This window comes from Ambystoma mexicanum, chromosome 2p (genome assembly GCF_040938575.1).
Source record: "Ambystoma mexicanum isolate Mex_15411 chromosome 2p, UKY_AmexF1_1, whole genome shotgun sequence".
NCBI classification, from domain to species: Eukaryota; Metazoa; Chordata; class Amphibia; order Caudata; family Ambystomatidae; genus Ambystoma; species Ambystoma mexicanum.
Genome location: NC_090923.1, coordinates 1,060,755,964 through 1,060,770,654, shown reverse-complemented (window position 1 = coordinate 1,060,770,654; position 14,691 = coordinate 1,060,755,964). Strand labels below are relative to the sequence as shown.

The 14,691-nt window shown below is 46.8% G+C and overlaps 1 protein-coding gene across 8 annotated transcripts in view; it reads right to left on the bottom strand.

The window, feature by feature from the left end:
- The window catches only part of DPF2 (double PHD fingers 2), a 763,557-nt gene that overhangs the window by 278,784 nt on the left and 470,082 nt on the right, over nt 1–14,691 (bottom strand). For 4 of the 8 annotated variants that reach the window (XM_069644977.1, XM_069644981.1, XM_069644979.1 and 1 more), the window contains exon 7: nt 2,057–2,098. The exons of the other annotated variants lie outside the window; for them this stretch is intronic. In XM_069644977.1, the coding sequence (XP_069501078.1) occupies nt 2,057–2,098 (42 nt within the window). The remainder of the gene's footprint in view (nt 1–2,056; nt 2,099–14,691) is intronic. 8 annotated transcript variants of the gene reach the window in all.

The window sequence follows — 14,691 nt, the reverse complement described above, 5'->3', positions numbered from 1 at the left end:
TCTTCGCCATCTCACTTGCTGTGCACTTCTCCAGCCAGGTGGCGAGGCGGGAACGACGATCTTGTTTGGTCCGTTCCGAAGGTTTCTTGCAGAATGCACAGACCTTCTCCATGTGCGTCTTGTCCCCATGGAGGCAGTAGAGACATCGTGAATGCTCGTCCTCCTTGAAACGTTATATAATCTGCATCCAGGGCAGTTCCTGAACAGCTTGGATCCGGGCGTCGAGCTCCCTTTGTCCTGGGCCATGTCCGTTGAGGTAGGCCGCAGATCTTCCGGAATCCTCCAAGAAGTATAAACTCGACGAAAACTTCACCCTTGAGGGGCGTAGAAGAATTCCGAAACGGGTCCCCGTTATCGGAAGTAGAAACAGTGGAGCTTGAGGCTTGATTAAACCAAAAAAATGAGAAATTCTCCTGAAAAAAACGTGAAAAGGGAGTAAAAAAAAATCTTGAGAGCTAAACACAAGCACTCCCAACACTTGAGCGTGCGGTAAAAATCTGAGGATGGCTGCCAGAGGCGGGGCTTAGGGAGAGGGCAGTCATTGGCTGGGGGCAGTATGACCCAGAGATCAGTGATTGGTTACTTAGAAGGAGATCAGAAACGAAACTGATACTGATTTTTTCTTTACCGAGGATTCCCAGCCTGACGGGGAATATTCATGAGCATGTGAATCCATGCCAGACCCCATGCTGGAGAACTTGTAAATCAAGGAGAGGCATAAAGGAACTGTTAGTAAAAGAGACATTGCCATCCCATTTCAGAATCCAGGGAACTGGAACTACCATTTAGGTCCAAGGTCTTTCACTGTGGAGAACATTTTCGTTGGAGCTATACTCATTTTCTGATGTGAACACTTTTTTTGCCAATATCATGTTAAAGACATTTCCTTTCACACTTGTTTTGTTTGTAGTGCGAGTGCTAGAATAGGACGTTTTGGACACAAAAACATCTTTTCAGTTATTGACGTTCTGACAGACAGATCCATAATTTTGGTTGTTAGGTAGGAAAAACTCCTCTTGAGAATAGGGCCAGAGGGACATTTTCCCAACCCATTTTCATTTAAATAAAAGTCTTTAACCAAAACATGACAACTTTGGGTCCGGCTTTCATTTCTGGCCCCTCACACAGACCAGGCACCTTTTAAGACAATATAGCAAATATTAATACGTTGTTTGCCATTAATTAGCTTGTATAAGCCTTTGTGAAATTGCATCACTTGCCAGGGAGCAGGTATTTAAATGTTGTAGAGAAGAGAAACACCAAAATACATACGAGTTATCATGTGTGCGAGGCTGTAGCAGTTTGCGGACATGGAGCATGGGGGAAGACATACATTTTTAAGTGACACAAAACCGTCCCACAACAGTCTAGCTTATGTACAGAAAATGGGCACCCAGCCAAGACAATTCCTTTCAAGACAAGGGACACGATTGATCAAAAAGGAATTTATATTATGTGGTAGTAGTAGAAAGGAGGAGGGCACGGCCACAAAGGGAAAAATATGTAACAGAAAAGTGTAGGCAAACATGGAGCAAAGGTATATTGGCTACATTGAGGAATAGAACACTAAGAAAGAGGAAAGAAGGAGTGTAAAAGAAAACAAACATGAGTAGGACGAGACTTGGAAATGGGAAAGGATACAGAAGAGCAAAGAGGAAGACCAACTTGGAAAGTGATCACTGAACAAAATGAAAAGCAATTAACAGATACAAGAGAAGCAAAAGGACATTGAGAACGCCAATGTAAACAGAAAAAAGAAGAAAATGACACGAAAAAAATACAAGGAGAGACATGACAGGCAAAAATGAGAAGTTGCCCCAGGGAAAGGTGGAGCAACAGGACATGAAAGACGAAAAATCGAATATGAACTGAAAGAGGACAGAAGGAATGCAGAAGAAAAGGACCGGAAATGGAGAGTTCCATCTAACAAGCTGCTGCTCTAGCTCAGGTTATTCCACACATGTCACCCATTCAGAGGCATTCTGAAACTAACATCTCAGAGTAGCCACAGAGCAAGCCGGGGGGAGGAAAAGAAACATGCAGTGGAGCGGACTACCTCGCTCAGAAGGTTTCAAGATATGCTTTTGTTTGTTACTATCTGAAATAGAGAGAGAGAAGAGTGAGAAAAAAGGTGAACACAAGTGTACAGATCACACACATGGTAAGCAAGAGAGGGCCGAGTAATTTTGAAGAAAAAGGAAATGCTGCAGTTAAGCAGTTATCTTGTGGATCCACCACAGACAAGTGAGAGGCTCAGAAAAGTTGGGAGGGAAGCAGATGGGATTTATGATTCATAGGTTTGGGAGCAATTAACCCCCACAGCAACTCAGTATATCCCATGGGGAACAACAACTAAGCTGCATAAAACTCAAAGACAGTTAACAAGCCAACCATTACAACTTCATTTATCACCTCTGCCTATATATATAAAATGGCCTATGAGCACACATGGCATTTGCATTATGCCCCAATGGGACAAGTCAATGTGGCATGTCTAATTTGTGAGGATTTTACCCACTTAACCCAATGTGCCTGTTAGAATTCACTCTTTAATAAACTACTCACAGGTACGGGAAGGAGTGTCAGCACCATTCATAGACTAATGTATTATTTCCCCCTTGGAGAAATGCAGTGGGCTTATGAAGGAACCAAAAGTGTTCATCTTAGGTAGGTGTGGTGAGGGCTGAAGTGAAGGCCTCCGCAAAAGCAAAGACTAATGCATTCTATGGCTCCAAGGGCCTAACTAGTAGTAATAACTGCTATCCACATAATACACCCAAGCTCCATACTCTCAATACGACAGCCTTATAGCCTGTTCCAGTATGGTACCAAATAGGGTATCAATTCACATAGATGACTGCCCTAAACAATATTATCATCCCAAAATTACCCAATCTGTCCGATGCATGCATATCGGGTACCAAGGTCCACAACAATATGGTAAAGGTTTGTGCAACGGGGAATGCAATACAAGTGTTCGCCATCACCAACCCTTCAACTAACGCAACAGGAAACATTCAAAACAGGAGGGCATGCCACTTAATGGGGCAGAAGGATTATACATTGATCAAGCATATACAGTTTGAAAGAAATAACTTACCAGAAAACAATCACCCCCAGTGGTGAGTTTCAGCTGGATTCCACCAACTGAATTCCCAAGTCAGGGATGTATGAAACATTGGCAACAAATGCAAAGTCGCACTAGTGGCATCACAATGGCTTATCCCAAACTTCGCTCCTACTAAGATTAACCATATCAGGATAAATGTAACCCTTCTGGAACCTTAAATAGCATGGTGCAAATTCTTGACTGGGTGTCAGATGCTAACGCATATAGCATGCTGATTATTACTGACCTGCAATCTTCATTACACTGTGTTGTACTAACATGAGGTGCCTTCATAAGGATGAATCCATGACTGAGAAATCTCCAAACTTCCTTGCCCCTTTTAGTCCACCTCCATGACCTCCGATCTAACTTATCTGCCCCTAAGGTGCAACATCCTCTTTACTGTATTCTAGCAGTACCAACACAGGTTGAACATACAGCATGCAAGTGACCAAAAACCATAAGTTACAGCTGCCTTTCCTTTAGACTTCTGTGATTTTCTGACAGCAAGGCAAAATACAGTAAAATTACTCCCAAAGCAAAATTGGAAAAAAAAAGGTTTGATAATTATATAGGCAAGTGAACACCACAAGAGTAAATCATAAACTGTGCGTTCACTAAAGGAGTTGCCCATTGATAATGGAACATCTCAATCATTCTTATGACAGCTCTTTTTTGATGCTTCAAATATCAGTGGTATGTCTTTTCACTCTCTGCAAATGTAAACATTTGTAAGTGCTGGCTAAAAGAAATCCTGGGTCGCAGTGTGGGGGCATGTGGGTTCCAGCATGTCATGGTAAGCCATGCCAAAACAGCCATTGTTGACACTACATGAGAAGTACAAGACGCAGTTTCTCAACCAGACTCCTTGATAGCAGGATAGGAGTTAAGAGGCAAAAAGGGAGTGAGACACCCAAACAGGGTGTTAGGCAAGATTTGATGCAGTAACCCTGTGGGGGACTACATCAGTATTGCCCTCTTGGTATTAGGTTACCCACCTATTGGTATAGGTCTGTACTACACAAGTTGGTAGAGTGACTGAGCAGCCAGACTTGCCTCAAGAGGGGTAAATGTGAGCCATGGAGATGTAGCATTGAAATCCACAAATACAAGTATCCAAATAACACTCGCACTCAAGTTTTTCTAGTAAAAATGATTTAACGGTCAGTTTCAAATAAGTATTCTTTAAAAAGGGCACTGTGCAATAATAAAAATACACTTCAAAATACTTCCTCAAAATTAAGGTAATCAAGTAGATGTTCTTTAGAGATGCTTCTTACACACTTCCTACACCCTGAGGGGACTTCAATTACTAGGACAGCATTGGCATTTATATATCACTTTTGTACTTGGTAAAATTCTGAGGTTGGTTAAAAGGAAAGGTTAATGGAAGGAAGGGAATAGTTTCTTACCTGTAACTCCATTTCTCCAGCATTGGTATCTTTCATGGATTCACATGCTTAGAATATTCCTTGTCGTCAGACTGGGAACCCTCAGTACACTTATAAAGGCGTTTTTCATAGGAAAAACGTTGACACTTGGGTGCCCTATCCACGTCGTCTTGCCCCAATAGGATGTAGCAGTGTAAATGCACTGCCCCCGCGGCTCCCTTCAGATTTTAACCCCTCCAAAGTAGCATGAGGGGAAAAACATGTACATTGCATTGCATTCAGGGGAGGCCAGTGGCCGCATGTGAATCCATGAAAGATACCAATGCTGGAGAAATGGAGTTGGATCTTTCATGGATTCACATGCTTAGAATAGATTGCACAGCAGTACTCTGATATGGCAGTGTGAATGCAATATATATATATGATACATTACTCACCGTAATCGTATTTCTGATGCTTGTATCTGCTTAGATTCACATGCTGTGCATAGGCCGACATCTAGTGGAAGCTGCGGAGTATTACAGTTTGTTTTTTCGAAACTCGAAAATGGGCGTCGACACAGGGCGTGCCAGTAATACTATCCCTAGTGTGACGTCCACTGTACCCAAGATCCCTCACGCGTGTAGGATCCTCAGATTGTATTTTTCTGACATGAGGTAGCATGAGGAGTAGCGTGAGTACAGATAATCCAAGCAGTTAGAAAGGTAAGACTACAAGCAATCATGCGCCTTCTCTCGGAGGGGAGGAAGGGTGGGTCGCATGTGAATCTAAGCAGATACAAGCATCAGAAATACGATTATGGTGAGTAATGCATCCCTTCTGAGGCTTGTGGAATCTGCTTAGATCACATGCTGTGCATAGATTAGCGAGCAGTACCGGAAGAAGGAGGTGGGATGTGAGAAGGGTCATGAGCAAATAAATGTCTTAGAACCGCTTGTCCCACTTGTGTATCTGTCTTGGAATGGGTGTCAATGCAGTAATGCTGAGTAAAAGTGTGAATAGAGCTCCAAGTAGCTGCTTTGCAAATGGTGTCGAGGGGAACATTTGCAATGAAAGCCAGAGTGGCCTCAATGCCTCTAGTAGAGTGGGCCCTTGGCGTAAAAGGCAGAGTTTTTTCAGAGAGTGAGTAACACAGCTGGATACAGTTAAAAATCCACTTCGAGATGGCTCCTTTAGAGACGCGATCCCCCTCTCTGCCTGTACCTACGGAGACAAACAGTTGATCTGTTTTCCTTAGCGGTCTTGTTTTATTTACATAGTAGAGGACCGCCCTACGCACATCTAGGGTGTGTAGTTTCACCTCAGCCGAGCTTTGCAGGTTCTGGAAGAAAGCCGGAAGCTCGATGGACTGGTTTACATGGAATTTTGATATACATTTAGGTGAGAACCTTGGGTGTGTGTGTAAAACCAGTTTGTCCTTATGGATAGTAAAGAAGGGATCCTGCACTGACGGAGCCTGAATTTCACTGACCCTTCTTATAGAAGTAATAGCTACTAAGAAGGCCGATTTATAAGTCGGGTGTTTGAGACTGCTTTTATGCATGGGTTCGAAAGGGGGGCCCATGAGCTTTAGTAGCACCACATTAAGGTCCCACCCTGGCGGTGGGTTTGAAATAGGAGGGTGAAGTCTCTTTACTCCTTCCATGAAGGCTTTAACTACTGGTACTTTCCACCACGAGACTTTGCTATGGGAAGTGGTGTAAGCCGAGAGAGCTGCCAGGTGTACTTTCAGTGAGTTAAAATCCAATCCTGCATCTAGCAGGTGGAGCATGCATGTAACAATAGTGGAAGGAGTGCAATCAACTGGGTTGATTTGTCTACTCTGGCACCAGAAAACGAACCTCTTCCACTTGTCAAAGTAACAGTGCCTTGTGTTTGGCTTCCTAGATTCCTTTAGGATGTCCATACACCTCTGTGGCAATTTGAGGTGTCCAAACTCTATGACCTCAGGAGCCAGGCTGCCAGGTTCATTCAACTGGGTTGCTGGTGCACTGTTTGACCTTGGTGCTGGGACAGTAGGTTGTACCAGGCTGGAAGTTTGATGGGCTCGCACACCGCCATCCTGCGTAGGTGTGGGAACCACGGTTGTCTTGCCCACATGGGAGCAACTAGGACGAGCGTCATCGATTCCCTGTTCATCTTGTTCACCACTTTCCTGATGAGGAGTTGGTGGAAAAGCGTACGCAAACATCCCTTTCCAGTTCATCCACAGGGCGTTCCCCTGGGAGTCTGGTTGGGGGAACCTGGATGCAAATCCTGGGCATTGTTTGTTTTCGCTTGTGGCGAATAAGTCTATAGTGGGGAAACCCTACTGAGAGAAGAGATCTTCTACGACCTCTCTGTGAAGAACCCATTCGTGTTCCTCTGGGAGGGAGTCTCTGCTCAGAGCATCCTCTAGGGAATTGAGCTCCCCTGGAACATGTTGTGATGACAGGAAGATGTTCCGTCTGAGTGCCCATATCCAGATTTTCTGGGCAAGCTTGGACAGATTTGGCGAGCGAGTCCCTCCTTGCTTGTTCAGGTAGAACATGGCTGTAGTGCTGTCCGTCCGGATTTGCACTGACAGGTTTAGTAGATGGGGCTCGAACGCCCAAAGCGCTCTGAATACTACCAGAAGCTCTAGCAGGTTGATGTGGTTCTTGGCCACTGAGTGAGACCAGAGACCCTGAGATGGTGAGCTCCCCACCCCGTCAGACATGCATCTGTAGTGACTACTGCCTGTACTTCGGGATCGTAAAAGGGTTTCCCCTTTGCGAGATTCTCTCTTGTCCACCAGTGAAGGCTTTGTACCAGTGTTGGCGAAACGACCACTTGATCGTCCCACTGACCACTTGACTGAGACCACCGTTTCGCCAACCATTCCTGCATGGGACGCATGCGCAGGCGCGCGTGGGGGACCAGGTAAATGCATGACGCCATCATGCCCAGTAAACGCATTGCTTTGCGTACCGTTATTAGTTGACCGGACTGATAATGCGGAATTTGCAGCAGTATATTCGGAATTCTTTCTTCTGAAGGAAAGGTCAACCCCTCCTGGGTATCCAGGATTGCTCCTAGGAATTGTTTTGAGGTGCTTGGCACCAGGCTTGACTTCTTCTCATTGATTGAGAAGCCTAAATTGTGGAGGAGGTCGATAGTCCTTTGAATGTTTGTCCTGCAAATTCCTGGGGTTTCCCCCGTTATGAGCCAGTCGTCCAGATAAGGGTACACTGGGATTGCCTCCCTGCGTAGGTGTGCAGCCGCCACCGCCAGTACCTTGGTGAATACCATTGGTGCTGAAGGGTGTCCAGTCAACTCGTCGAAAAAAAACTGGTCGACTGCAATTTGGTCGACGCAATTTGGTCGAAAACCAAATGGTCGAATTTTTTTTTATTTATATGTTTATTTTTCGGGTTTTCGTTTAGTTAAAAAAGGGGTTTTTAGAGAAAAAAAGGGGCTTGGGGGGGACCCCTCAAAAAAAAAAAAAGGGTTAAAATAAAAAAAAAAATGTTTTCGATCATTTGGTTTTCGACCAAATTGGTTCGACCATTTGTCTGGTCGACCAATTTTTTTCGACGAAATGTCTGGCAACCGTGCTGAAGGTATCCCGAAGGGCAGTACCTTGAATTGGTAGTGGCGACTGTCTACCTTGAAGCGCAAGTACTTTCTGTGCGCTGGGAACATGGAAATATGAAAATAAGCATCTTTCATATCCAAGGTTGCCATGTAATCCCCCTTTTTTAGGAGGGGGATTACCTCTTGTAGCGTGGTCATACAAACTTTTTGGGGCTTGACATACTTGTTGGCAGGCCGTAAGTCCAATACTGGGCGCATTGTCAAGTCTTTCTTTGACACAAGGAAGTAAGTTGAATAAATACCCTGGTTTACCTGGTGTCCCGGGACGAGTTCTATCGCGTCCTTTTGTAGAAGAATGGCGATCTCCTCGAGGAGAATCTTCTGATGTTCTAAGAAGTGTACTCTTTGTCGTGGAGGATGGTTCCGGGGACGCTGCAGTAGCTCTATACAATATCCTGTGGATACTGTTGACAGCACCCATCTGTCTGATGTGATCCCTTCCCAAGCCTGGGTGAAGTTTGAAATGCGTCCCCCTACTGGGGTTGCGTGAGAAGGGACCCTGAACTGAGCGTCACTGCTTTGGTGGAGGCGTGCCGCCTCCCTTGCTGGGGCTGCCTCTGCCTTTACCACAACCTCTCCTATTACCTCTGCCGTAACCCTGGGTAGACTGTTGGTTGTTCCACTGTGTACCCTGGGAATAGTTAGATCCTCTCTGGGAATTTTGGCCGTGTGGGCGACGAAAATTACTATTCCCTCTCTGGTTAGGGTTTTATTGGTTAACTGGCCAAGGGATTGGAGTGTCTCCTTAAACCCAGACTGCCGTAACCACGCATCTGTCTGATGTGATCCCTTCCCAAGCCTGGGTGAAGTTTGAAATGCGTCCCCCTACTGGGGTTGCGTGAGAAGGGACCCTGAACTGAGCGTCACTGCTTTGGTGGAGGCGTGCCGCCTCCCTTGCTGGGGCTGCCTCTGCCTTTACCACAACCTCTCCTATTACCTCTGCCGTAACCCTGGGTAGACTGTTGGTTGTTCCACTGTGTACCCTGACCCTGGGAATAGTTAGATCCTCTCTGGGAATTTTGGCCGTGTGGGCGACGAAAATTACTATTCCCTCTCTGGTTAGGGTTTTATTGGTTAACTGGCCAAGGGATTTGAGTGTCTCCTTAAACCCAGACTGCCGTAACCACGCATGTCTCTTGATAACAGTACCTTCTGCTATCAATCGGCCTGCGTTGTCCGCGGTGTTGAAGGTTGCTTTCAAAATGCAACCAGACACGGCTCTACCCTCTGCGGAAATCCGAGCTAATTGGCCCTTTAACAGTTCAGGAGCAGAGGCTATGAGAGCCGCGACTTCTTCCCACTGATGGCAGTTGTAGCTGGCCAACAGGGTGGTGGAGTTAGTAATCATTGCTTGATAGGCGGACGTTGAGGCTACCTTCCTGCCGAAACCATATAGTTTTTGCTCTCCTTGTCGGGAGGAGCTTCTGACGAAGACAAAGGTGTCCCAGGCCTCTTACGAGTGTTGGTGACAACTAGGGAGTCTGGCTTCATATGTCCTCTTATATAGAGAGGGTCAGACTGTGCCGCCCTGAAAAGTTTTTCAACCCTGGGATTGACTGCTCTGGTGAGGTTTGGGTTCACCAGGGACGGATCTATTCTCCGCTGAATGGATTTAAGGATAGGGATGGTCTGGGCAACAGGCCTCCTTTCTCCCACTAACTCTTCTGCGAAGTCCCTTTCCTCCTGTACACCGTGGGTGTCAATGTGGAAATGTTCTGCTGCGCGAGCGAGAACCTCATTTAGGAGGGGTTAGTTATCGACCGGGGAGTCGGTAACCGGGGCTTCGTTCTCTACCGGGGAATCTACTCTGTATGTTTCCGGGTCATCCTCTCCTTCTTCCTGGTCCTCATCATCCCCATAGTAGCCCGTCCCGGTTTGCTCTTCTATCATACCAAATTCTTGGTCTTCACAAAAGGAAGCCTCTCCTTGATACCGTGAGTATGGAGTTGCGTAAGGTTGTACCTCGAAGGGTTCAGACCTCATCAGGGTTTCAAACCGGGCCTTCTTACTCGGGGGGATAGGATCAGTAGAGCCTGAGGGGGTGGCCCCTTGTGGATCATACGAGAGGAAATGTTCTGGATTTTTATCATAAAAATCAGCCAAAGAAGACATTCTTGACATGACCCTATCTATGTCTTCACTGGACCATTTTTTGGAACTGGGATTTTGGTATTTTTTTTTTGAGTAGCTTTGCTGGTTGTGGACCTATCAGCAGACCTGGGCTTGTCTGTCTGTTTAGGGGGGGGTGGAGTGTTTCACAGGTGTGGAAGAATGTACAGGTAGTTTCTTCTGCTGTTTTCCCCCCTCCCTGTGCGTAGAAAAATGTTTTCCCTGTCCCTTAGTGGCTTCTGAGTTTTTCGACGCCTGGCGTCGAGGATCGGGAGAGGTGTCCCTGTCCTTCGAGCGTGGGGCCTCGCTGGCTTTAATTGCGGGCGCCGACTCCTGGAGCGCGGCCTGGGGGTGGAAGTCGTCATCGTCTTCCGACGATCGAACTTCTGTTAGCCTAGGGAGCGAGGCACTCTTGGCAAGAGTGGATGATTGCCTGGAGTCATGCGGCGATCGAGAGCGCCCAGAGGACACCGAATCGGACCGTTCTGTCTGTGCCTCTTTCCGAGAACTCGATGTCGTCGAGTCTCGGTTGGACTTAGTGTGTTTAGTGTGTGTAGTATGTGAAGCGCTTGTGTCGCCGGGGGTATTCCCCATAGCCGCCCTGCCGGACGACCTTCCGAGGTCGGGGACCTGCGCTCGGCTGTCTTTCGACGCCGTAATGCCCTCGCCGTCCGAAAGTACGGCGTGGCTGCCATCGCTGAAGGCGCCCTCCGCTGCCATGGCCGCCTGCCTGGCGTGGTGGGCCCAACGCTTCGTCGAACGGTCCTTAAGTGTCTTAGGTTTAAACCTACTACACGCTCTGCAGTTCGCTTCGGGGTGGTCCCTCGGCAAGCAGAGATTGCACGTGGCGTGCCTGTCGACCCAAGGGTATTTCGCCATCTTTGTTCATCGGTTCATCAGAGCGTTGCACAGTAAGCTCTGTGTGTTCCTCCTGTTCCCCCCACCCCCGTGTCTCCCTCTCGTTCCCCCCCGCTCATGCCCCGTGTCTCCCCTGTTCCCCTCAACCCCCCGCTCATGCCCCGCGTGTCTCTCCTTGTTCCCCTCCACCCCCCGCTCATGCCCCGCGTCTCCCTTCCATGGTGACCATCTTGGTAAAAGATTTTGCTTCCTACACTTTGGGAAGAAATAATTTTTTTTTTTACCACACGGGGTTCCCACTTTGAGGACCTAAGATGCTAGTATCTAGGCCTGGGTTGCTTCAGTAACAGTGAGAAACAAAAATGTTTATTTTATTTGTAGACGTATCCTTCAAGTAGGTTCTTACAGTAATTCCCTTAGAGTCCAGTCACATCATATGAAACATATACATAGGGGAAGACACAAGCTTGAAAGACAGCAATCCTTTTTGTGCATAAAGATAATCAATAGACTTATCAGCACTCTGATAGTTCTGTTTTTTTTATGGCTGTATATGGTCATATTTGTATACATTGTACTCGCACTACTTTCCTTAGGGTCCAATCACATCAAGGGATACATAAACATAGGGTAAATAGCAGCTTTGAAACAGAGCAATCATTTATTTGCATGAAAATAATCAGTTAGGTTATGAATTGTTTCTGCTACTACTTGTGCTTTTTTGCTAACTTCACTTTCCCTGTATATACCCATATTGGTATGTGTTCTTGTCTTTGAGTTTTGTCTATAGTAATGCAATTATGTAATACATGGGTTTTATTAGCTACATATTATACATATTTCACAGTACACAAAAATCTATTAAGAAAACAATTTCATTATTCAACATATTAACATTACGAATATTATACCTTCATCTTGTATGCTGCACACAATGCTATGTTTCTGCATGAGTAGCTTAGTATACTAGATAGAACACCATAATAGAATGCTATTTATATCAATGCATCATTCAATGCACTAATTAGGGTATGATATTTATTGCAATGATCCTTGACACTTTTTTCACAACATTATAATAAGAATCCCTTGTACACATATTTCATGAAAAGTACATACACATGTGATGTCATCAGTGATGTCATCAATGACATTTGTGATGTCATCTTTGATGTTGTGGGTGTTAGTCTTAGCAGTGCACGGTGGTGGCGCGAGTTATGGTTGCTTAGCTTACCATAACTGGCGAATTTCAAGGGTTTTTCTGTTTTACTTACTCCAGGGAGATGGTGAGCTACGATGGTTATATCGTGCGTCCGAGCCCATAGCCATACTTTCTGGGCCTCGGTGGAAGGGTTCTGGACCGATAGCCTCCCTGCTTTCTCAAGTAAAACATTGTTGTCGTGTTGTCTGTCAATATTCTCACTATCGAGCCCTTTCTGTGCGGTAGAAAGGCTTTCAGGGCCCAGCGCACTGCCCTCAACTCCAGTATGTTGATATGCAGGAGCGACTCCCTCGGCGACCAACGGCCTTGCGTTTGATGAGTGCCCATATGTGCTCCCCAACCCGTCAGCGACGCGTCCGTCACTATGGTCACGCGGAACTCCGGTTCTTGCAGGGGTACTCCCCTGCATAGGTTCTGAAAGTCCTGCCACCATCGAAGAGCTTGTAGGAGCTCGTCGTTGACAACCAGTTTGTCCTGCCAGAGTCCCTGGGTCTGGGTCCATCGGTCCGCCAGGAACTCTTGAATTGGCCTCATGAAAAGGCGGCAGTTGTTCACTAAAAGAGATGCACGACGCCATAGCACTCAGTATCGACATATATCTCCTCACCGATACTTTGGTATTTGATCCTCCACTGACTTGCCAGCTGGTTGAGTCTGAATTCTGTCGACGGATGGTCTTACCAACCCTGACTGGGTTTCGAACTGCGCACCTAAGAACACTAAGCTTCTCGATGGAGTCAACGAGGACTTCTCGAAGTTTACTGCAAATCCCAGCCGTCGTAAAAGCTGCATGGTGGCCTGTAAACTTGCTTAAGTTGTCATAGGGGAGGATCCCCTCACCAACCAGTCATCCAGATACGGGTATACGTGATGGCCTTGCTTTCTCAACCATGCTGCAACTGGAGCTAAACATTTCGTGAACGTCCTGGGGGAGGAATTTAGTCCAAAAGGAAGCACTGTGAACTGGTAGTGAGTCCGCCCCACCACAAACCTTAGGAACTCTGTCGTCGACGCATTGGAATGTGGAATTACGCGTCTTGAAGGTCCAGCGATGCCAGAAAGTCCCCTTCTTGAACAGATCGGATCACTTCCTGAAGTGTGAGCATCTTGAATTTTAGGTTTTTCAACGTTTTGTTGAGGTCTCGAAGGTCGAGAATGGGACGCCATTTTCTGTTGAGCTTTTTCACTACGAAGTATCGGGAATAAACACCTTGACCCCTCTGCGACGCAGGTACCAATTCTATAGCCCCTTTTTGTAGCATAAGCACAACCTCCAGTTTCAGCACGCTCAGGTGGGGTTGAGCCGAAAACGCTGGTGGAACATGCAGAGGGTTGCTTTTGAATTGCAGGGAATGCCCGAACTTTACAGTGTCCAACACCCACTGGTCCGTGGTTATTTGATCTCATTCGTCAACACAATGCGATACCCTGCCCCCCAGGACGTTCTGACGCCCGTCATTGCTGGTCTTTGGCCTGCTTATCTTTCGACGAGGAGTAGCCTGTCCTCTTCCTGTCGGCTTGGTAGTCTCGGCGTCTTTTCGTGGTCTGAGAAGCCCACCTGTAGCCCCGCGAGGAGTACGCTGGTCTATTGAACGCCTGGTCCCTTGATGTTGAGAATCGGGAGTTCCCTGATGCTCCTCTAAAGGGACGAAAAGAGCAAAAATTCCTTCCACTTTGGAGGGCAACCAAAGAACGAACCGTGTCAGAGTCCTCCTTCATGCCCTTCAAGGCCTCGTCCACCTTTTCGCCTAACAGAAGGTCTCCCTCAAAAGGCATATCCAGCACCTTGCGTTGCACCTCGGGTCTAAAGTTGGTGCATTTAAGCCACGCCTGTCTCCGTAGGACCACCCTGTTGTTGACTTGCTTAAATCCCGATTCTGCGAGGTCCACCGCGATGTTTATAGAATGATTTGAGGCCCCTTCCCCCTCTCGGACGAGTAACATCGCCACCTTCCTGTGTTCTTCTGGGAGATGTTCTAGTATGGGTGCCAACCGGTGCCACATCTCTCTATCATACCAGGCCATTATAGCCAGAGAGTTAGCCGCCTTCAACGTCGTTGCACCCACCGACAACACCTTCTTGCCAAAGGCATCTTGTCTTCTGGCCTCGTTCTCCGGAGGAGTCGTGCATTTGTGCTGGGACCTTGCTTTTCTCGCCGCAGCCGTTGACACCACCGACTCTGGGGTTGGTTGGGAGGACAAACATTTGGGCGTGGATTCTGGAGCCTTAAATTTCTTCTCCAGCCTACCTTTCATTGCTGGCTCCGAGAAGGGATGACGCATCGTCTGTAAACCCTCCTGCCACATATGATCCAGGATGGATACTGTATCTAGACCTCCTCCTCTTCCCCATATGGTCAAACAGAAAACAGTCTTTTTTCTCTTCC